Source organism: Vanacampus margaritifer, chromosome 3, assembly GCF_051991255.1.
Source record: "Vanacampus margaritifer isolate UIUO_Vmar chromosome 3, RoL_Vmar_1.0, whole genome shotgun sequence".
Taxonomy (NCBI): domain Eukaryota; kingdom Metazoa; phylum Chordata; class Actinopteri; order Syngnathiformes; family Syngnathidae; genus Vanacampus; species Vanacampus margaritifer.
Window position 1 is genome coordinate 14,526,031 of NC_135434.1, and position 23,573 is coordinate 14,549,603.

Below are 23,573 nucleotides of genomic sequence, written 5' to 3' on the forward strand. Positions count from 1 at the left end.
TTGTTTTACAGTTATTTCCTTCTTATTTCTCTGTCTAGTTGAACAGCACAGAGTTGTTCAGCTTAGGCCAGTTTTTTGTTGGCCCTTGAGTAAATTTAAATTTATTACCTCTGCCAAGCAAAAAGTGGATGCGACAAGGGGGAAAAAAAACTTTGAGGTAAGGTCAATGGGTATCATTTATTATTTAGGATTGGGAAATCAAGAAGGATTTTTTTTTTTTTAAATGAAAGTCGTTACTTATTGACACGGCGTACACCCTGAGAAAAATTCAAACTCATATTCACACCAACAGACAATTTAGAATCTTCAATTGACCAACTATCCAAGGTTTTTGACCAACTATCCAAGGTTTGAAATTTATAGTTAAAAGTTAAAGTACCACTGATTGTCACGCCCATCTAAGTGGGGTAAAATCTGTTCTCCACATTTGCCTCTCCACTGAGGGAGCAGTGAGCAGCAGCATGGGCTGGTGCTCAGGGATCATTTGGTGATCTAACCCCCCAATTCCATCCAACCCGTAAGCAAGGAGGCAAATAGGTTCCAATTTTATAGTCTTTGGTATGACCCAGCCAGGGATTGAAACCACGACCTCCCAGTCTCAGTGTGGACACTCTACCTCTACGCCACTGAGCTGGTAGTTGATTGAAATGCTTTAGATCAGGGGTGGCCACAAAAAAATGGACGTCTGCAAGGGCTGCTTTGAAAGCACACCAAAGTCAATAAAGGAAGCAATTATTATATTTTGAAAAACTTCTACAAATACACCTTTCTGTTTTATTCACTGCCTTTTACAAGTGTACTTGTAAATTCCATTTTTTGCAACGGGGCTTGATCTGATTATGCTCCACTGTAGATTATAAAAGAACGGGACAAGGCAGAAAGGTGAGAGTCTATTCTGTCATTTGGCAGATTGGGTTTTTATATAATTATTGAACATAATATCGTGTGGGTATTGAAAATTTAGATTATTTTTTTTGAATGACTGGCTGTGAATGAGTTAAAAATGATGAGGCAAATAGTGTAGGATTTTCAAGATTTGGGGTGGCTTCAGCTCTGTATCCCGCTAGACTAGATCAACCCCTATACTGAACAGCGACCAGATCCCATCTCTAATTCAGAACCAAAACAATATTCAACTCTAGTACGCTGACCATTATTAAAACTATTACTTGAGGATCATTAATGTTCATAAATTGGACCAAGACACAGCACAAAATGGGATTATTTTAATTTTTTTTTTCACCATGATGTTTTATATAATTAGTTGTAAATAGTTTGTTTTTTCTTGCAACTAGAAAAGCGCTAGAGTATATTAAAGCAACACTAAGGATCTTTCAATTTACGTTGATTATGGTGGCGCCATATGGACAAAAGTGGTAATGTTATGCCTAAAGGAAGACCATATTTGCCATGAGGACAAACGCATAGCGTCATTCTTGAGTTCACGCCAGAGAGTGAAATACGGGCCAATGTTGACCCCTGACTGTCCTTTTATCCGGGTAGCTTTCGTTTTTCTTTTTTGTCTCCTCATAAAAAAAAATTCAGTTGTTTTTCATCTTCTGCCACGATAGCAATTATCGTGCGTCGACATTCAAATTGGCTTCCGTCTTTGTAACGGAAGAGAGAAGTGACGTATGCCATAAAGCAGTTACCACATTTGTAGTTTTATGTGTGGCAGTGTTCCTACCACTCTCCTCAAAGTTGCTCAATGCCAGTAAAAAAAAAATATACAGACCCCTTCAGGCCATGGCAAAGATAGTTTTAAATGGATGTTTCATCAGAAGAGTTATGAAAATATTTTATTAAGGTTGAAAAGTTCCATAGTGCTTCTTTAACCTTCTTATTAGTAGTATTGGCACCTATTTTTTGATACCCTCCCTTCTCACTCCGCCCACTCCCAGCATGTTTTTTAAACTAGCCTTGTCGACAGTGTCAAATGTCATTTTTAGCATAAGCCGCGGACACCACAGCTATTGATTAAGTTAGAAGTCAACAAGATCTTTTAAAATAATTGCCATATAAATTATTTTCAAACGCTATATAAAGAATTGTTTCTCTTCTTTAATATTTAACAGCTTTAAATAATAATAAAATGAATGAATAAAAAAAAAAAAAATATATATATATATATATATATATATATATATATATATATATATATATATATATATATATATATATATATATATATATACCAGCGTATGTGTAATTCTGGTCTTAACTAGTTAAAACTTTTAAAATAGATGACTAATTATTTATGTTTCCGTGCCATTTTATAAGCACATCACAGTATGACACAGTAATAGCCTGCTAAGTGTTCGTCGGTCACCAATATAAACTCCTGGCACTGAAAATAAAAGTCTGTTGGATTTACTTTTTTGGTTAAACACATAATAAATCACGTTTCACCAATATGATCGTTGCACAAAATGAAATCATATTCATGTTGGTGAAATGCGTACAACCAACATCTAGAATACACTTTTTAATGTAAATCCAACAGACGCTTATTTTCAGTGCAACACATAATAATAATAATAAAGACAGGGGTAGAATATTTCAGCTATCCTTTTTTTGCATATGCCTCAAAAATGAGAAAAGACACAGGTTTGCTTCCACTTCCAGAGTTCCAAAGTGGAGCCTGTCTCCCACGCACACAGCACTAACAGTCAGACACACACGCACACACACACACACGCCTCGCTACAAGCCGCCCTCACTGCACACAGCTTCTCTGGACCCATAAAGAATTCATGATGGAACACTGGGAATTCCGAAGCATTCACGCTTAGGATTTTCAACCTATTTGGAAACATATGATTAAATCCCCAACAAAGGCCTCCAACATGGACTCTCATTAGAAACTAATGAATGATAATACATTAAGAGATTGAGGTCTTTAATTCCGACGACTGAGGAAATTGAAATGATTGGTACAAGATTACAAAGACGTGACAGTAAATGATACATTCCTCAGAACAGAGCAGATCAGTTTTGGAAGCTTCAATTTATTATAATTGTTTAGTTTGTGCGTGTGTGTGTGTGTGTTCACACCCTTTCTTCATTCTGTCTTTTTCCATCACCCGCTTCACACATTATGTTTGTATAAGTCTTATAAAACAAGTCGTCAACAGCTTTTTGGACATAAACCTCATGCCTGTACCTCAATCAGATATGGATCAGATTAGTACTATCACAAAGAACATAATCCACTGCTAAGAGGAACAATACAACAGTAGCATGCACTGTGGAATACACACATCTTTAGATTGAGGTTGCATGTAAAAAGAATGCATTGAAGAAATAAGAAATACTGTACATACAATTTTGTCAACAAAAAAGATTCCTAAGAATCACTTTAAAGTTCAATCAATGTACTGTACTAAAATATCACCACGTCCAAGTCATGGCATGTATTTTTTTCCAACTTTGATATTCATTGTATTGTTTACAGCAGTAGTCAGCCTTGTAATGACAGCCCTATCAGAAAGAGCAGACCCGACAAGTCTTAAACTGCTCCCTAGAAGGGAAAGATATGAGAAAGCAGTGATGAATAGGGGGGAGAACACTAACACCATGCTGACATGGCAACAACGGCATCGGGAAAAAAAATGGCTCATACAAGCAAATAAAAAAAATAAAAAAAGGGAGGGGTGCACATTGTGTGCTTCAAAGTGACAAGACAGGAAGTAGGGCGCCTGTGTCTGGTGCAACATGGCGGACGCCGGCGTGGGCGACATACCTATGAGCGAAGGCCAGCGCGTTTTGCGACGGTTCCGGTCTGGAGTCCGAGTTGGGGGTCGTGTCGCAGATTTCGTCGTCTGTGCCGTTGATGTTTTCCATGGGCGGAGTCACAGGAGTCAAAGGTGACGAGAGCTCGCCAGCTGGAGACTCCTTCAGGTGAAAGATAAGTTTACAGTTTAAGTCTTTTTTTTTCTTCACTCGGTGTTGGATGTACAAAACGGACTTTTTTTTCCCTCACCCGTGACTTGGAAGCTAGGCTGGACAAAGATCTGATCTGCCACTTTCAAGCCACGGTCTGAATCACTATCATGCCAAACCCAAAAGGTAAGCAAAGCTGCAATGAGTAAATATTAGCATACTTGATTGATTAAAGTATGAAGTGCTGCGTCCTCAAGTGAAAATGCTTTTATGCTTGCCTAACCTCACCCCTGGTTGTCATGGTAACAAAAGCCATCCTTGGCATTGGTTACTCAGTTTAAAGTGTGATCCTTGGGGTATAAGCACAAAACATTTCTTAGGCATATTATTAAGACTCATGGGAACTGTTTTAAATTGTGTTGGGTGGGGTGTGTGTGTGTGGGGGGGGGGGTTGTAAATTATACAATGTTGGCATTTGGGCATTGAAATTCCACTCAACACTGAAAAAGTTAGCCTATTTTTTGCTGTAGACTGAAAACATTTTGGTTTGACATCAAAAGATGAATATGAGAAAAATTATTTTAAATGAATAGTGAGCAAATTAAAATAAATAAATCACTCATAGACAGCTCTCGGGGTTTCATGTTGGTTACACTCCCTAGTTTTAATTTAGTCCTCCCATGAAAAAACTCAAATCTGAACTTGAGTGTACATATTCAAATATATTTAATATTTAAATACTCCATAAAATAGGACATATTTGAGCATGTTCCAACATTTTTTATGAAAAAAGGGCGAGTTCAAGCTAAAGACGCAACCTTTGCGTATCTGATCCAGATGTAAGCACCTGGGGAAAAAAAGCTGAATTTCTGCTCTTTTGTCTTCTATTATTCTTTTGAAGTGAAACCCAAATATTTTCCGTCTCAAAAAGAATGCGCCTCACTGTTCCACTTATTGTAGAAATACTTTTGAAAGGGAGCGCATACACAATTCATGGCTACATTTCATCAAGGCTTTGTGAAACAAAAGAAAAATCTAGAACAACAAACTCAATCTCTGGGGTCTTTTATTATAGGAGATGGCAAAAAAAAAAAAAAAAGGAGAGAACCTCATAAATGAATCATATTTCCCATATACATAAATAGTTCACTGGGGAAATGATGGAGGTGTGTTTGTATGTGCTTGCTTGGCTGCCTTCAACACTGATGAACTCTTTACGAGCACTTGCACATGCTGATAGGTCGTTAAATAGCTCGCTATAACGCTGGGAAAATTGAACAAGTGCAGCTTATCTTTATGTCCCATACAAGCAGAGACAAATCATTTAAATATTACACATACATGAAACAAAACTATTAGGACGCACGGCTGGGTGCGCAGTGCACTAACACAATGGCCTGGATTGTGCATCCCTAATGGACAAGGAGGAAGTCAGAGATAAGAGACAGATTATGTCTCATGTTACACTTCCCGCTTCTCGTTCAAAGTGGTCAAGTCCTGTTGGGATTTGGCTTAATGGGAGAAGCATGTCACACTCGGCTTTATTTCCCCATCCTCTTTTTTAAAAGGAGTAATTCCTTGCATTGAGGCTTTATTATGAAAATCCAAATTTTTCATTGAGGGAGATTTCTTCTGGGTTCAGCACTAGATTGTCCTCTACCTTCCATAATGAAGCGTCATATATTGCTAACAATATAGTCAGGGGTGAACATAAGCAGTGTGCAGGTGCGCATGAGCACGACAAATTGAATACTGCGCTCCAGTTCACATCTGTCTTTTGCGCACTAGAATAATGCAGCTCAGTCAGCTTGACTACAGTCAAGCTAGCCTCAATTCGAAGTGAAGATAGCTGCTACTGTACGATTGCCAACTTCAAAATAAAAGCTAAATAAGGTGTTTGTATTCATGTATTTGACTTGTTTCGCTTTTCTTTTGAAATTGACCCTCGCGGCGTATTGCATAGTAGCTTATGAACAACTGTTGGGGCGTCTGGCTTGACTATGCTAGCTCCGCTAAGTCGCTAATGGCTATTGCTAACATTTGCCATGAGCTGTTGGCCAAACGAGTGGCAGGAGCGGCAATTTTGAGATATTTATCTCTGTGTCTCTGTGTCGCTGTGCCACGGCTTCACCAGTTTACCAAAATATGTCTTTACTGGAAAGCGGTCCCTAATACAAAAGACTGGGCACTAGTGAAGTTAGGCTAAGTAAGCTAGCTGAGCACAGGGTCCCATTCTGAAAGACAGAGATGGGCAATTATTATTTTTTGAACGAGCCATGCAAAACAATTGTGATAAATATTAATTTAATGTATTTTTATAATGCAGGAAATTGCATTTTTTTAATACACTGCCATTGTGTAGCCCTGATAAAATTATAGGAAATAAAAGCTGACTGAAAAACGACATAGCTACACATTTTAACGATTACCCTGGTCCACATGTGCCATGAGGTCAGTTGGTCGGGAAAAAAATGAGCACCAAATAAGAACCTTTGATACATATTTGAGGATCATGGCAAAACTATTATGGCACAACATTTGAACTACAACACATATATCTCCTTTAAATCATACAAATTTCCTCCCACAAACGTCTATTATGTAATGTTTCATTAAAAAAAAAAAACCCTCACATGCAGGCTACTTGTCATCCGGAAGAGCTTTGTTTATTTCAGTTCATGAATATAAAGTTGCCCATTATACTGAGTTAAGAGCTAAACACTCCCAGGGGACAACAGCGTTAGGGAAGCACTTTAAAAGACCAGCAGCCATATTCAGTAGCATCAAAATGGATGCAACACACTTCATTAGAAGGTAGAGGAAACGTCCACCTCTCCCTTTTCTACCGCTTCTTCTGTCCAGGCTTGCGGGCCAGCTGGAGATGCTGACTTTAAGCAAGAAAGGGACTGTTTGCCAGTCTGCAACTGCAAGAGGGAGGGCTACACCTGCACCAGTGTTAGACGTGTATTGAGCAGGCGTAAGGCCCGGTACACGCATTAAGACAATTGTGCTGTATTTATCCTGATTTTGCCCTTTCTTGACCCGGACGTCAAACACCCGACTATCTCATGCATTGCAATCTCAAGATTGTCCGATAAGATTATCCTTCTTCCTGAGGTGTGTCAAGAGTGGATTTATCCCAATAAAACTTGTATTGTCCGAAAAGGCTGGGTCGAATCTTAAATATTAAACATGTTTGATATTTCTGACTGAAATTCTTCAAGTGTGGGAAAGTCGATGTCTCCCTGAGTCATGTGGAATTCTTCTCATTTTTTTTGTGTGATTAAAAATTTATTTTGAATCCCATTGTACTGTATTGTAAAATTAGGGTGGTCTAAAAAATTTTTTAGCGCAATTAATCACATGACTTCAATAGTTAACTCACGATTAATCACAAATTTTATAACAGTTCTAAATCTTTACAATAAAATATTTTTTTATAGTTTTCATACTCTTGTTAACAGAAAAGTGGAAAAAATGTCAAACTAATAGAAATATGGCTACATCTTTTAGTCACTGATAGTAATTTCATAATAATTCATAAAATTGTGTTAAAATTAAAAAGATGTACTGTACTGTAAAAAATGAGTATGATATTTATTTGTGTTGAAGTCATTTTTCTGCCACTAGATGGCATAATTGCAAGCAACTTGTAAAATTCTGCACATTTTAAAAATTGTAAAATACAACTTGACCTCAGTCTCCACAAATATATGCATTATTATTAAATTTATCACTGCTAAATTTTGATGTGGATGTGTCTGCTGTGTTGCGACTGGAATTCCCCCAGTACAGGCTTACTAAGTAAGGGGCGGTCATTAATCGTGTGTTAAAAAAATTTGTGGCATGAAAGGAACTTTAAATAAACTCAAGATTAACGCACTAATTTTGACACCCCTAGTTAAAGTAAATGTTTAAATGTAAATATGTAAATAGAGCATTTAAAAAAATATCCTTATCAATATATAGTAGTTATAAGAATTATAAACCAGTATAATAAATCTGCTTTTTGTTACTCATCCATCTGTTTTCTATAGGGTTAGGGTTTGCTTTGTATATTTGAGTATAAAGTTTGAAGATGTTTTGTGTTTGTTATGACGCGTACTGACTGAACATACCTGAGAGGGCGAGGTGGCCATTTCCATCTTCTCTTGACTTTTCTCCTTAGCAAGCCGTGCTGCTTCTTTATACTCTGCAAACTTCTCTGCAAACTGGGCATAAGCACAAAAAAGGGCAAACGCCGGTCAAATAAATAAAAAAAATATGATGGTGCCTAACACAAAGACCCTCATGTAGAGTAAGAGATCCGCTTGTAATACTGTAGGCCGGCCATTCATAAAGCCAGGCCTACAATAGGCTGAGGCTGTTGTCAATAATGTTGTGCAATTGAATTTGAAAAGAAGGCCCTTGCCGATAATACATGCTCAGAATCAGAAATATGAGCTAACTAGGTCACTGTTGACAACCTTTTTGTCAAATGACACGCCCACCACACAGCAGACTGACATTGTTATCATCGAGGAGGTTATGTTTCCGTGTACCATTTTCCTCAATTTTTCTATAAATAATGAATGCAACCTAACGACAAAATTCACACATTCAGTATCAATTTGGAGCTGTTCTAATGAGTGGCATTTAGTGTTGCGTCCTCATTTACTTTCCGATAATAACTCGTCATTGGCTTAATCTACAGGCCTGTTTTAGTCGGAGGCGGAAGAATCAAGCAAGAAGTGCTATATAAACATTAGCCACTGTGACGTGCAACATTACAACAGATATTTTAAATGTCCCATTTCAATTCAAGTCGAGTGGAGGACTGTCTGGTTTAAAACTGTAACTGACACTTTGGCTGGAGGTAAACTCAAGAGTGCCATTTGTAAAAAGGCAGCCAGTAACTCAATAGCATTCCACTTTGGCGCAATTGGATAGCTCTGGTCTCATTAAAGCAAATGCGGATGTGGAGACATTGGATTGAGACACCAGAAGATGTATAGAACAATGGAAAAGCTGTTTTTAAAAATCCTGATATAGGTTGTCATAATTCAGGCATGAAAGGGCAGCAAAGGATTTTAGGATTTATTTCACAGATGCACCTGATTGTTAAAAGTTAAGAATCCAGCACAGTATATTATGATAGTATTTTATCAGTATGTGAACATGGTAAAAGGCACTCGTGAAACAAAATGTTAGCTGTATTACGAAAAAAACAAAAAAAACACGTTGAAGCTCATGATTAGTGTCTGAGGTGATCACTAATAGCAGCCCCATGAACATAAAAGCAGTAATTTATTGCTAATATAAACTGCTTTATTCTCTGTTTTATTGCGATCAGGCTGCCAGTCTGGTGTAAGGGTTAGCCACACCACACACTCCTTGTATTTGAAAATAATGGACTTGTCAAATACAGGGAGAATTATCAATTACTGCTTACGGAGGAAGAAAGCCGAGCGTAAATACTATCCTGCCGTAAATGTCTACCTTACATTAAAACTGAGGGCCTGGCAGCTGACCAAATCACATCAACGTGTATAAAATCATGCTCTCACATCTACGAGTGAACCGTTGGATATAAATAACTTAAAGGAAAAAAGGTGAAGGGATTTATGGGTATTATTAAGAGCACCTATTGAGGGAAGGGGGAGAGAGTCCACTATAGTACCTAATATGAATATCCAACATATAATGTGAAACAGGAAATGTCCTTTATTTCAGCTTTGGTTGTAAGCCATTTGTCGTTGCTTGTCCATAGTGATGAGTTTGGTTATGGTTTTAGTGTGTGTGTGTGTGTGTGTGTGTCTCAAAGCTTAATCATACTGCGGAGGAGAGAAACCACCACCTACACACGTATACACATCATCAAAGCAAACACACGCCTTCCATGAAGAAAAATCCTCATTAATACTAGACTAAGTGCAATTTCTGCAGAAATTGTGTGGGAATGCTAAGCTGAATGCTAATAGCTGAATGCTAAGCTGAATGCTTATGAAGTAAATTTAACTTAAAAGAGTATTAATTGTAGTTGAAAGATAAATGAATAAAAAGAACATGTACCCTTAATTCATTTAGATGGAAACGTGAAACTAATGATATTCAATGGAAAAATGCACACACACACACAAAAACTTATTCAGTAGCGCCACCTAGGAAAGCAATACCCTCCATTCATAATTGCCATGAATGCATTTGCAATGTACAATCAGAGGTGGGATTTGAACCTGCAACCTCTTGGTTACTAGACAATTTATTTTACCAAGTGTGCCACTGAGCAGTATAAGAGATTCTGGTAATGATGGAAGTGGGCGTGGAAAGTGTGAAATGTTCAGTGTCAGTCCCATTGAAAATGAATGGGAAAAAGTTGCTATTTAGTGTTAAATTGTGCCGATACTGCAATTAATGTGGAATCAGACCCCCCAAAATTTTTTGAAGCAAGTTGAAATTTGAAAGGTGTAAATCGGAAGTATTATGTGGGAGTTGTTTCTTGGCAAAAAAAGTGAGGAGAATAAAAATCACAGTAACATATTCTAGCATTCCCACAATAAACTGCCCAACAGGTTCCAAGAAGAAGAAGAAAAAGCGATGGCAAATAGAATGTAATATATGTGAAAATGCCATCCTCTCAAATGGACTGGTGGGAGGAGGAGAAAAGAAAATCCAGAGGGAGAAAAAGAGTGTGTGTGTGTGTGTGTGTGTGCGTGTGTGTGTGTGTGTGCTTGTCGGGGGTGCTACCTTAGACAGATGATGTTCAGTAGAGAATCCCAGGCCGTAGACGGTGTTAGCTCGACTGTCCGCCCACTGGCCAAACTTCTGTGAGGTCTTTGTGAACGTCATGTTGGGACTGATGGTGCTGTTAATTATTGCCTGCGGCACAGAGGAAAGCCACTTCATTCATTTTAAATGAACTTACTACGTTGTGTTTAATGCACGTGTGTGCACGAGCGGGTCAGATGGAGTAGCAGAGTAAGCCATTATTTCCACCATAAGGGATTACAGTACAGTACTTATTTCATTAATTCACAATAGCTGAAAGTTATTAAAAGTGAAGACAGCATTTTTGGCATAGTCTAATCCACATGAGAAGGACAAAATATTAGAAACGCCATTCAGTATATGACAAAGCCCAATTCAATTGCTTAGTGTTACGGCTGGTAAGTGGACAGTGAAACTAATGAGTACATTTTCACTGCAGCGCTGCTAATTAATATTAGCTATTAACTCATTCACTGCCATTGACGGCTATATACGTCAAAAATTCATTTTAACTATTTTCCCCACTTTTGTTAACAAGAGTATGAAAACATAAGGAAAAAAACATTGTACATTTGAACAGATATCAAATTTGTGATTAATCGTGAGTTAACTAGTGAAGTCATGGGATTAATTATGAATAAAAAAAATTAATCACCTGATGCCCCTAATTTTTATTAAAATTTTCTTCTTTTTTTAAAAAAAAAGAAAAGATCATTTATTTAATTTTTAAATAATTAAAATTACTTTAAAAAAGAAGAAGAAGAAAAGATTATTAAAAATTAGGGGCGTCAGGCGATTAAAATTTTTCGTAATTAATCGCATGACTTCACTAGTTAACTCACGATTAATCACAAATTTTATATCTGTTCTAAATGTACAATATTTTTTTTCTAGGTTTTCATACATTTTTTAACAAAAGTGGAAAAAAAAATTTAACTAATAGAAATAGTTCAAATGAATTTTTGACGTCTATAGCCATCAATGGCAGTGAATGAGTTAAAGTGGACATCAACCTTAAACATTTCTTGACAATATGTTATATGTGACCTCACTAGTCTAAACATGACATTATGATTCATATTACATTTGTGGAATATGAGTTATGCAGCAAAATCTAGCCGTGTACATGCATTTCAGGGGGCGGCCATTTTGCCACTTGTTGTCGACTGAAGAAGACATCAATGTTGCTCAGGCAACGACCAATCACAGCGTTACCTGAGACCTGAGCAACTGTGATGTCATTTTCACTCGACAGCAAGTGGCAAAATGGCCGCCCCTCAAAGGTCATGAATTATTTAGAGATTTTACACAGTACACTTTGGTCAGTTAATGAGAATTGTTGACAGCAATAGATGTGGAAACAAAATCATTTAAGTCTTCCATAGGCTACTGTAATCCAACATCTCTAAAGCAGAGCTCATTAACAGCTGATCAATCAGTGTGTGTGTGTGGGGGGGGGGGGGGTGGTTGTGGAACATTCTGATTAACTGACATCAATAAGAGATTGGAAGGGTTATGTTTAGCATGCATGTGTGTTACATAATCAATTATTTTCCTGAGGTTAATGTGATGTGAGGCGTTGGACAAAACGGTGAAGCTGCATTATTATCATCATAGTTTGGTCACCGTGGCTTTTCTCATTTATCATATCCCTCTCATTCCCTCTCATGATGACATGCTCGCCCCCGTGGACATTTACTGTTACCGTACAACACAATAGGAATAGAAACAGAAAAATAACAAAGCCAGCTTCGAGCACAGGCCAAACTCCAGCTCAGACGCCGAGAAAACTGAAAACAATGAAGAGTTTATTCTAGCGCGCGTACTCACACGCGCACCGCGCATGAGCTTGACGCAGAGGATGCAGTTACACTTTAGGCCAGAGGTGGCAGTCGCGAGTTTAAAAAAAGTGACACACTCCACAAAGCACCTTTAAAAAGAAAAAGGTCGATTACGGGAGGTTGGCTGGTTGAAAGGTAGATCTTGGGGCAAAAAAGTTTGGGCATTTGTCAAGTAAGACTTCAGAGGCATACGTTGAAATAGTTATAATGTATGGCATCATCAAATCATTTCTCAAGGCCTGACTAAGTGTCTTCTTTTTTGGAAATCAAAATATGCTCAAACAATTATATGCTAACAATTTTTAAGACAGATTTAAGACATTTTAATGTTAAACCAAGCCTTATTTAAAGATTCAGGGATTTAACACGTTTTAAGACTTTAAGGATTTGCAGGAAACCCGTTTAAGATGATGAAGTTGCTAGACCATGTAGGATCCATTTTGACGATTTTGAAGCTTCATTTTCTATAATTGCTGATATTTTTTTATCGTTCAAGTTTAGCAGGGTTTGTTAATAACACTCTTCTACTGTGTCAAATTAAGACTGTACTGTATATCCCAAAAGTCTGCAATTTGCAGCTCTGGAGCTCTCCTGTGGCTCTCTAAAGAAGAAAAAAAAACTACTAGACATTATTTATTTATTACATATTGATTTATTTATATTTTTAGATAAAATATTATTTAAATTAGTTGATTATTTTGATTTTTTTTAAATGAACAATAAAATATAAAAAATTGCCAGAGTCCAATTTTTTAAGTTGCCAAATAGAGAGATGAAAAAGAGAGACGAGAGGTAGACAAAAAAGTTTTGAAAATTAATCAATATAAAAATAATCATGTGACCATGAAATGTCCAAAAAGGAAAAGCAGAAAATTACCGGTTCCATAAAATATCTTTGAAATTGCCACAAAAAAAAAAGAGTCAGAACATTAAAAAAGAAGAAGAAAAGAACTGAAAACGAAGCAACAATGTCCAAAAATAAAATAAGAAATGCCAAAAATAACCATGAAAATGTCCAAATCCCTAAGTGTAAAAAAAAACTGTGAAAAAAGTCAAAACATAGCTGTAAAATGTCCCAAAAATTAAAAAAAAAAAAAAAAAAGGCAGACAATTACCTTAATATGTCTACAAAATGTCAGAAATTTAACAGAAAGGCAGAAAAGAAAAACGAATTGTGAAAAATTTACCAACAAAAAACAAATAATTAAAAATACAAAAAACAGAAGCTGAAAGGTAGAAGAAAATGAATCTGAAAATATTTGTTTTGGTGCGGCTCTAATTAACTCTTGGGCCCTCAGTACATTAGACTTACACTAACACAGTTTCTATTCAGATTCTTTGTTATTTATTTGGCCTAAAATGTCTCATTTGACAGTAAAGCTTGCTGACCCCTGGTATATCCCAAGTAGCCAAACTTGCAAATACAGTACATGTGCGAATAGTATTTATATGCACTCATACAAACTCGCACACATTGAAACCTGAGCTGCAAGTCTTGTGATCCAGTGCAATGCTTTCACTGTGCCGAGCAATTTAAGAACAGAAGCACCTCCTGACAGGTTTTATGAAAGGACAACATCTTGATAAAAGCAAGTCAGTGATCAGCAGTTGAAGAAAATGCAAAATGCATGCTGCACTTCAGCTCACCTTGGTACCATCCAGGCTGATGATGCGGTAGACATTGCGCGTGCTGTCGTAGAAGTAGGACACGGTGACGGCGTGCTTGCTGGTGGGCAGCCAGTTCTTCTTGGTGTTGGGGTCAATTTGGAAGACGTGGGCCCGCGTACTGTAAATGGGCTGCTCCCTGAAGGGGACGAAAAAGAAGTTATGAACTTCTTTGTGCCGCAATACCAACGTCTCTCCGAACCCGACGCCGGCGTGGAAACTCTTGCTGTCCACCGGGTCGCCACCGGATCTCCCGGGCAACCGAATAACCAGCTCGCCATCCTCCATCGTTAGAAAAAAATGAAATTTAAAGCAAAACCGCTACGAATGCGCATTGTCCAGCATGTGCATGTATAAACAAAGTGGAGAGCGGTTCTGTCGTCATCACGACCAGCCGACTGCACCATAAACTCTCGCAGTGTTTGCCCTCTTTTGCAGTCAGCGGCGTCTCTCTATGCGCCGATATGGGAATGTCTGCAGCGCGGCGCGAGGGTCACACAGGGGAGAAAAGAGAGCGTTTAGGGCTAAATATAGACAGTGGGCCACGCTTTACTGCCAAAGACACACCCCGCTGGACACCACTTTCCACATGGACTCACTTTCTTCTGTGTATATGGAAACAGAACCTGTGGAACACTCTCAAAGGAAAAAGCGCACCTGTCAAAGAAACACGTCCTAATAGTTTGGTTAACTAATCAGAAGATTCAAACTGGATTTAATTATCCAACTTAGTTTACAGACAGCACATGTAAAACATACAGGATTTTAAAATACTTTTTTGGGTGCTATTTTTAGAATAAAGAATAAAAACATACTGTACATCACATGGTGATGTCAGATGTGTTAAAGACACGTCTGACTTTAACATGCATGACATTAGATCACAGGTGTCAAACTTAAAGCCAAGGGGGCTAGATTCGGCCCGCTACATCATTTTATGTGGCCCGTGAAGGCAAATCATATTGTGCATGTCTACTTCATGTTGTCACACCGCGGTGAGGTTGTCTTGTCATTTCCTGTTTTATTTTGAAAATTCTGACTCCTTTCCTTTCAGGTCACTTGCCCTTCCTCATGTGGTGTCAGTGTCAACCCTGATTCCTGATTGTGTCCACCTGTTTGCCATTACCTTCATGTGTTAAATGGTCTGCGTCTCCCCTGTCTTGTGCCAAAGTGTTTTCGTCAGAGCCACTCAAGCCAGTCACAGTCCTCAGCCTTGTTGTCATGTCTCTTGTGTGAACTTTGGTTTGTAACTTTGTATAGCCAAACTTTTGTAACTTTTTTGTTTAATAAATATCTGCCTTGGCCTCAAACCCCTATCTCTGCGTCTGAGTCCTAAATCTGCCACGTTGTGTCACATGTGGCTCTTTAGTCCCTCTCCTGTGGATCGCTAAAAAAAATAGTAGAATTATTTATTTATTTTTTGCATATGGATTTGTTTTATTCTTAGATAAAATATTATTTAAATGAATTGATTATTTAGATTTTTAATGAATAATTAAATATAAAAAAAATTGCCACAGTCCATATTTTTAAGTAAATAGTTAAAAAGAGAGATGCGAGGTAGATGAAAAAGTTTTGAAAATGTGTCAGTATAAAAATAATCATGTAACCATAAAATGTCCACAAAGAAAAAGCTGAAAATTACCGGTACCATAAAATATCTCTGGAATTGCCAAAAAACAAAAAGTCAGAAAATTAAAAAAGAAGAAAAAAACTGAAAACTTTCAAAAGTAGCAACGATGTCCAAAAATAAAATAAGAAATGCCAAAAATAACCATGAAAATGTCCAAAACCAAAAGATAAAATCCCCAAGTGTAAAAAAAAACTGTGAAAAAAAAAATTAAAAAAGGAGAAAAAGAAAAAAAAACAGAAAACGTTCAAAAAGTAGCTATAAAATGTAAAGCACCGGGGCCAGATTCGGCCCGCTACATCGTTTTATGTGGCCCCTGAAGGCCAATCATACTGTGCATGTCTCTTTCATGTTTCTTGCTAAAGCCTGTAGCCGACTGTGGGTCACGTGTTAGGGAGGGTAGCGATTTGCGGTTTGTTCAATCTTCGCAAATGTTTGCCGGACGTTCGCCTAGAGTTTTAATGTTTTTTCTTGTCGCAAGGACATCTTGAACATTTTCACTATTCCCTTCCAACAGGAAAAAAAAAACATAAAGACTATTTAGAGTAGTGATGGGACTTATGGCTCTTTAACGGGAGCTGTTCAATCAGGAACCATTCAAAAGACTGGGGTTTTTATACCTCTTTTGAATCATCGTTTAACTCATTTAATCAACACTGAGGTTAGTGATACATCGCAATTCATGTCATAGTTGGTGTACAGCACACTTTAAAGGGACAGCAATGTGAAAAATCTACTTTTTGGAGCTTTTAGCCATGTTAAAATGCTAATTCCTCACCAAAAACATCACCAAAGTTGTGTTTTCCTCCAATCGCCCCTCTATGAGTAATTCTAGGTCATTTTACTCTCCAAGCACCAGCCCCTCCCAACCTGAGAAAACGAGCTGTTGGCCCTTTGTGATGTCATTAGGAGTGGATCCACCCACCACACTAAAAAAAAAAAAAAAGTAAAGTAAAAATGTTGCGCAATTTAACTTGTCTGGATAGATGCTGTAGTGGTTAGTGCACTTGCTTTGTAAGCAGTAAGCTTTTTTTTCTGCTGGGCATTTTTTGTTGTTGTGACAATTGTATATATATATATATATATATATATATATATATATATTAAAGTGGACGCCAGGATAATATGGCTGTGACGTGCTGTAAACTTACCAAGCTTATATGCAACAACATGAACATCATGCAAATCAACTTGCGATTGTGATTGGTTAGCTAGGATCCAATCATGAAGCAGAAGTGTTGACATCATACAAATGATGCCTTTTATTGGTTTAGACACGTGAATATGTCATGTTTGCTGCAATTATCTTTGGGTCTGAAGGGGTTAAAACATCCAAATTGAAAACTAGTATATAACATATATATAGTAATAGTAATTTGAGGTGAGTATACATTTATATGGGTTAACACTACAGTAGGGATGCACGAGTACCGATACCAGGTATCGGTATCAGTCAGATATTTCAATGTATCGGTACCCGGTCACTCTTGTATTAGAAAAATGGAAAATTGCCGTTAATCTCATGCAATTTTAAGGAAGATATGGGTATTTAGAGTTAGCTCTCATTGTTTTGATTTTTGCAAATTTTATGTTTCAAAGTAGTATTTGTACTGTTATTGGTCTGGGGAAAAAAGTGGTATCGAACATCCTTAGTTCAAAACTAAACGGCCTGGCGAGGGAAAACATAATTATGACGTGGCCTATGACAAAAATGAGTTTGCAGCAGATTATACATGAAAGGACAAGCAGCAGACTCCTATATATGCAGTACCTATTCCCTTATAGTTCTAAATTATTGTTAGTGGATTTAAACCAAAGCTCCATGATGGCTTCATCTGACATGACTTAATTCCTTATTGACCTTTGTGTGACGCCCAAAGAAGAGTCGGGATTGACCCCTGCCAGTGGAGCATCAAGTCTTTGGATTCTCCATTCATTTATCTGTCTACCATGTATGCCTTGCTTCATTGTTTTTTTTTTTTTTGTAAACCACTGACATCCCCCTCATCCCAGCATTGTGTCGACTTTTCGGGCAGAACCTCCAGTCAGTAGGCTACACACGCACACACGCACGCAGTCGAAGCACAGGGTGCATGGGGAGATATTCTGAGCTGGCAGTGCTGGCAGAGCGGGAGATAGAGAAGTGCTTACACCGCACTGAGGGGGTGATGGGGGACATCAAAGGCTTGGTGTATAAATGAATATTAAAATTCAGCAGCAGTACCCCTCCTGTGTGTGATTAGCCTGGGAAAGACAGAACAACACCGAAACAGAGGCAAGTTAGTCGGGAGGAGCGTGACGGGGGAAGCGGGGCGCGCAGAGGAAGCGCGAGAGTGAATTTGGGCTGATTACTCCTCCACAAAGCTGCTTGTGGAGTGCAAATTATCATAATCATGGACAGCAGTGCAAGTGGCGGAACTGTGAGTCATTGCGACTGTGCACACATCACACAAGCGCGGGCCCCCGTCTGTGTGATCTGTGCAATAGCTGCTTGGCAACTGGCGTCCTATCGCATTGCATAATTTGACAAAGCTGCGGCTAATTTGGCATCGCTTGTCGCTCACTTGTGCGCGCATCAAACACCACAACATTCCTGCACTTTGATTCGCACATGAATGCAATCACCCGAGTATTTTGTTACAATGTGTGACACATACCAGGTGTAAAAAAAAAGAAAAAAAAAGAAAAGAAAAAAAAGGCATACGTCCTCTTATATTCAAATGGTGGATTGTTTTGGATAGCATTTTTTTTCTTTTCTGTTTTTACAATAAAAGGGGAAGTCAACCAAATAATTTTCTTTAGAATAATATGTCTATGTAGTATGTAATCTTAATATTAATTAAGCAGCAAATTCCATCTGTTTTTATCCATCTCATGAGGCGGCTATTTTGTCACTTATTGTCGACTGAAAATGACGTCACAGTTCCGAAGGCTCGGTTGTTTTCTGAATTTGGTCATGTGACATTTAAAGCTGAGTCGTAATTGGCCGTTAGGTTACCTCTGCACCTGAGCATCCTTGATGTAATTTTCAGTCGACAGCAAGTGACAACATGGCCACCCCTGAGATGGATATAACAAATGGATTTTGCTCCTTAATTCATATTCCTCAAGCACAATATTAATCAATGTAATACCTTATTACATTATTTGGGATTTATTAAATATTCATGTTGTCATGATGTTTTTGTTTGGTTTGGTTTTGGTTGGATTTTGTCATGTTTTCCTTGTGTCTCCCTTTATCAATGTCTTGTCAAATGTCATGTCCACCAGTGCTTGTCATCTTGGTTCATCGTGTCATCCAATCAGCTCCCTCAGATACGTGTGTTTTGTCCAGGTGTCTTTCGTTGTCTCGTTAGTGTGTGGTATTTAGTTCCCTGCTTTCTTTCAATCCTTGTTGCTTCATTGTCTATCCATATCATGTCATTGTCACGTCTTGTTCCTTGTGTATGCGTTACTTTGAAGCTTGATTTGGAATTTGGGATTTTGTTTTTTGAATAACCAAGCACCTTTTTTGCCTTTGTGTTGTTTAATTAAATTACTTTTTTTGAGCACCTCAGCCTCACCGCCGTTTACTTCCTAGTGTTTGGATCCACACCCTCCACCAAAACTTGACACAAGTGGGTCTGATCACATAAAACTTGACCAAAGTTTCTACATGTTGTGTTTAGAGAATCTAAGACTGCTATATTCATTCACAGCAAGTGTTAAAATGTTGGTGTTAAATGTTTCAGAGTTGATTCCAACCCCGAAAGTGTGTTTTTAAGACTGCCCGATCTAAAAAGAGGTGAGTTTTGGAGTTATTTGAAAGAGTTGATTTATTTAGTGTTAAATCAACTCTGCGGGGAGTGCATCAAAGTAAGCCCCGCCCACTTCATTAAAACTGCTCTTCTGTGATATATCATAACGTAATACAGTATTACATTGTTATATATATATATATATATATATATATATATATATATATATATATATATATATATATATATATATATATATATATATATATTAGTTATAAAAAAATATTACAATAAAAATAAATAAATATAAAATAAAATAATAATCAAATTAGAAAACATTTTTGATTGAGTAAAGTGTTTTTTTTTTTTTTTTTTTTTTTACATTTTCAGGCATTATTATATTTTCAGGTCATTAGTATATTACAGGGTGCCACATTCCCCTTTGAGAAAATAAATCTTCATGTGCCCTTTTAAATTAAACCGTTTTCCTATTCATTTTAATCAGCAGACAAATTACATAATAGTTTTTCCTGGAGGTCTGTTGCAATAAATTGACCTCGTTTTGCACTCATAATGATTTCGCAGTGGTCATCAGTGGCTAAATATACTCATCAGGCACTTCATTAGGTACTGAGAGATATTATTTCAAATATAAGTTTATTATTGTGCTTGTCGTTCATGTGAGAGCTGTTTCTAATATTTTGCCCCTTGCACGCAGAATTAATCACAATAATAGATTTAGTTACACAACAAGGGGAAGTGGAGGGGGATCGGTTGTGCTGGCGTGCAGTGTGTGCACTGCGTGACACAAGAGCAGGTGATGCTACGAGACTGTTGAAGGCAGCCTGGTGAAGGGAGAGAAAAAAAGGGTGATGCGATGAATGCAAAGAAGCAAGAGCAGATGATGCAGTCGTTTTTGAGAAGTAAGGATTCCATAAACTGCTTGTGTACACTTACTGGCCACACAACAATGGGTACATTTGCATAGAGATCCGATAAAAGAGTACAAATTGTATAAAACTTTGTATTAAAATTGGAGATTGAATTGTAATATTTTGGTTCACCTAATATTACATGCAGTGGGAACATTCAACTTACGAACATTTTGGACATATGAACACTTCTCTAAGTATTTTTAAATACTTTAGTACGTCTGCATTTAAAATGTACGCTCTCAGTGTAGTACCACGTTGTGCCACAAAAATCCTTCAGGCCTTCTAAAGTTGTAGCAGGAGTGACAAGTGTTGTCTATATGATTGACTGCAGGGGCTTGTTGCACAGATGTGAATAATGTCAAACTACTTTCACGTGTGTCACTTCATCATGCAAAAGGCTGCATGCTATTTTCCACTTCAGCGTGTTCCCTCTAACTATGCAGCTGCCCCCTTTTCTGCAGAATAAAACAAGCATTACATAATTGGAGTGCTCTTTTTCCTTAGATACCTTGAAGTTGACTTCCACCCAGCACCCAAGTAGCTTGCCTTCTTTGGAGAGCTTTTTTTTTTCTTTATTATTAATCCCACAGAGAGACACTTTAGAAAGAGTTGAGCTCACGTTAAGCAGAGTGGGGTTATTAATGAGTGTGCTTCAAGTTGCTCTATTTACTGAAAGTGCCTTAGATGACCTGTGCGCTACTGCAAACACACGTCCCCCTACAGGCCACACTTATTGAAAACACGGGAGAGAGAAAACTGGGATTGATGGTATATTTTTATAGGATGTTGATAGATATTTCCAATTGTTGTCTACCCTGGACATTTCCCAAATGTGTCATAACAGCAAGCAGAAAGAGGCTTGGTATTGAACCAAGGGTGATGATGGACTGGTAAGGAAAGTCACACTACACTTAAGAGAAAGTTAGGAAAACAGGAGAAAGGCCCAAACAGGAGTTTGTCATCCTGGTGGAAAGCAGGACATTTTGTTTTTGATCACTTATTGCCCCTTTAAGGTAGACTGTTGAATGTAGTAATCGATACCTTTTGCAAGATACTACTGTGTTCTTTTGCAATAAATAAATAAATAAATAAAATAAAATAAAATAAAATAAAATAAAATAAAATAAAATAAAATAAAATAAAATAAAATAAAATAAAAAACAATACTGGTACCAGCTCAGTGTCGTAAAAGTGCCCTTCGCTCTACAGCAGTGATTCAAAGCGTGGAAATAGTAGCACTGCCCAACATAATGGATTTGTATTTAACTTTTTGCTGCAACATATTTTCATTTCATCTTTAAAAATTATTTGTTTTAAAACTTTCACGTGAGTACAATTTGTATTCATTTGAATTTTATATTGATGTTCAAATTTAAGTGAAGTCATTTTACAGAAATATTGAATATACTTTTTAGGAATAAAACTTTTTTCATGAAAACGCTATGATATTGTATTTTTTATAAGGATGTTCGATACCACTTTTTTTCATACCAGTACTCAACTACTAGAGTACTTTTTATACATAAAATTCCCACTTAAAAACAATGACAGTTTATTTTAAAGAAAGACCTATATATCCAAATATAGCATTTTCCTTAAAATTGCATGAAAATAATGGCAATTTTCTATCCTTCTAATTCCTCATTTCTAGTTCCTGGTCGCAAAATGGCCACAAGAGTGCGGCCCGATCCTGGTATCGATACCTTGAAATAAGGTTGGGTATCACCCCGGTACTTGCACAGATCTAGTATTTTTAAGTTTGCTAAACATTGTAAAATAAATATTAAAAAAAATAAAAAATTAAATAAAAAAACTAAACAAAAAAAATTATATACTGTATATATATACAAATATTGCTAATTTTTCCCAATTTTTGCTCAGTTGTAGTTCTTGCAGTGTTAGTCTGTCTGTGTATCATTATATATTTTTTGAGAGCTTTCTTCAATTGTGGCTAGTAACTGGTCCATTGATGCAATGGATACCTAAGCCCAATTCCTTTTTATGGAGTCTTTATTTTGCATGCATAATGTTGGTCATGATAAGTGGTGGAGAGTTCAGTATTTTTTAGGTGGTGTACAAGGTTTGAGAAGGACTACTCTTCAAGACACGCAAAAAAGAATTAGAAATTCACGTTCATGTTCATTTTGTTTGGAAGCAAATATTTGAGGCCCTGTCATTAGCCCAGTATTATTAGTATTATTTAGTTAAATTAATGTATTAGATATATCATTCACTTACCATTTTGATAAATTATTGTCTTCTTTATTTTTATTTTTTTGGTCTTCTGAGTGTTTGTTGGGTTTGATTTCCTCTTTCTTCCATAAAGACTGTATGTTGAAAGTAGCACCAGGAATATATTGTGTTTGTGTATATGTGAGAGTGTTGAGTAGGATATGTGTGCATGTATATATCTGTAGGTTATGTGAATATGTATGTTTCGAACAAGTACAGTATGTTTTGAGTTTTTTGGTCATTTCTGTCTGTGATGTCCGTTTTTTGTGTGTTGTGACAAAATTATATTTGTTTGGTTTGCATAGTCCTTGGTTTAGCTTGTCGGTCAGATTTTTTTTGTTGATGTTTTTTTCGGGGTTTGTTGGTTATGTTTGTGATGTTTGTCTTTTGTGTTATGAAATAAAATGAGAAAATTCACAAAAAAAATGATTTTTAAGAATTGGAAATTCAAAATATTAAGCAAGGAAATGATCATTCATTATTAGACGTTGTTGTTCTTAAGTATTAGTAACGTAAAACTTTTTTTTTAATTATCATTACATTTCTGAACAGACAGAATAGTGCCTAAGGGCTCAGCTTGCAAATGTCATATGACCAAACCCTCAAAACAGGTGAGCCTTGATTGGTCGTTACCTGAGCCCTAATTGTGATGTCATTTTCAGTCGACTGCAAGAAATAAAATGGCCACGTGGATTTTTGCTGTTTAATTCATATTCCACAAACGCAATATTAATCAGAATTATTGTAAATAAATTGTTTGACTTGGCTTCCCCTTTAATTAACAAAGTAGGAGTTATGAATCTCTTTGTCTATTTGTGCCCTGTGATTGGCTGTTGACTAGTCCAGTCCTGTTGCCCTAATGAGGACAAGCACTGTGTTTAAAAAAAAAAAGGGAAAAAAGGGA

General features: G+C 37.0%; 1 protein-coding gene across 3 annotated transcripts in view; it reads right to left on the reverse strand.

Annotated features, from left to right (window-relative positions):
- homer1b (homer scaffold protein 1b) overlaps positions 1–23,573 on the reverse strand; it is a 35,171-nt gene that overhangs the window by 9,128 nt on the left and 2,470 nt on the right. The window contains exons 2-6 of one of the 3 annotated variants that reach the window (XM_077562157.1): positions 14,118–14,274; positions 10,609–10,740; positions 8,001–8,093; positions 3,743–3,894; positions 2,989–3,520 (exon numbers count right to left, since the gene is read on the reverse strand). In XM_077562157.1, the coding sequence (XP_077418283.1) occupies positions 3,484–3,520; positions 3,743–3,894; positions 8,001–8,093; positions 10,609–10,740; positions 14,118–14,274 (571 nt within the window). In that variant the 3' untranslated portion in view covers positions 2,989–3,483. Of the gene's footprint in view, positions 1–2,988; positions 3,521–3,742; positions 3,895–8,000; positions 8,094–10,608; positions 10,741–14,117; positions 14,577–23,573 lie in introns of those variants that run through there. The other 2 variants (XM_077562156.1, XM_077562155.1) reach the window with 2 other exon arrangements.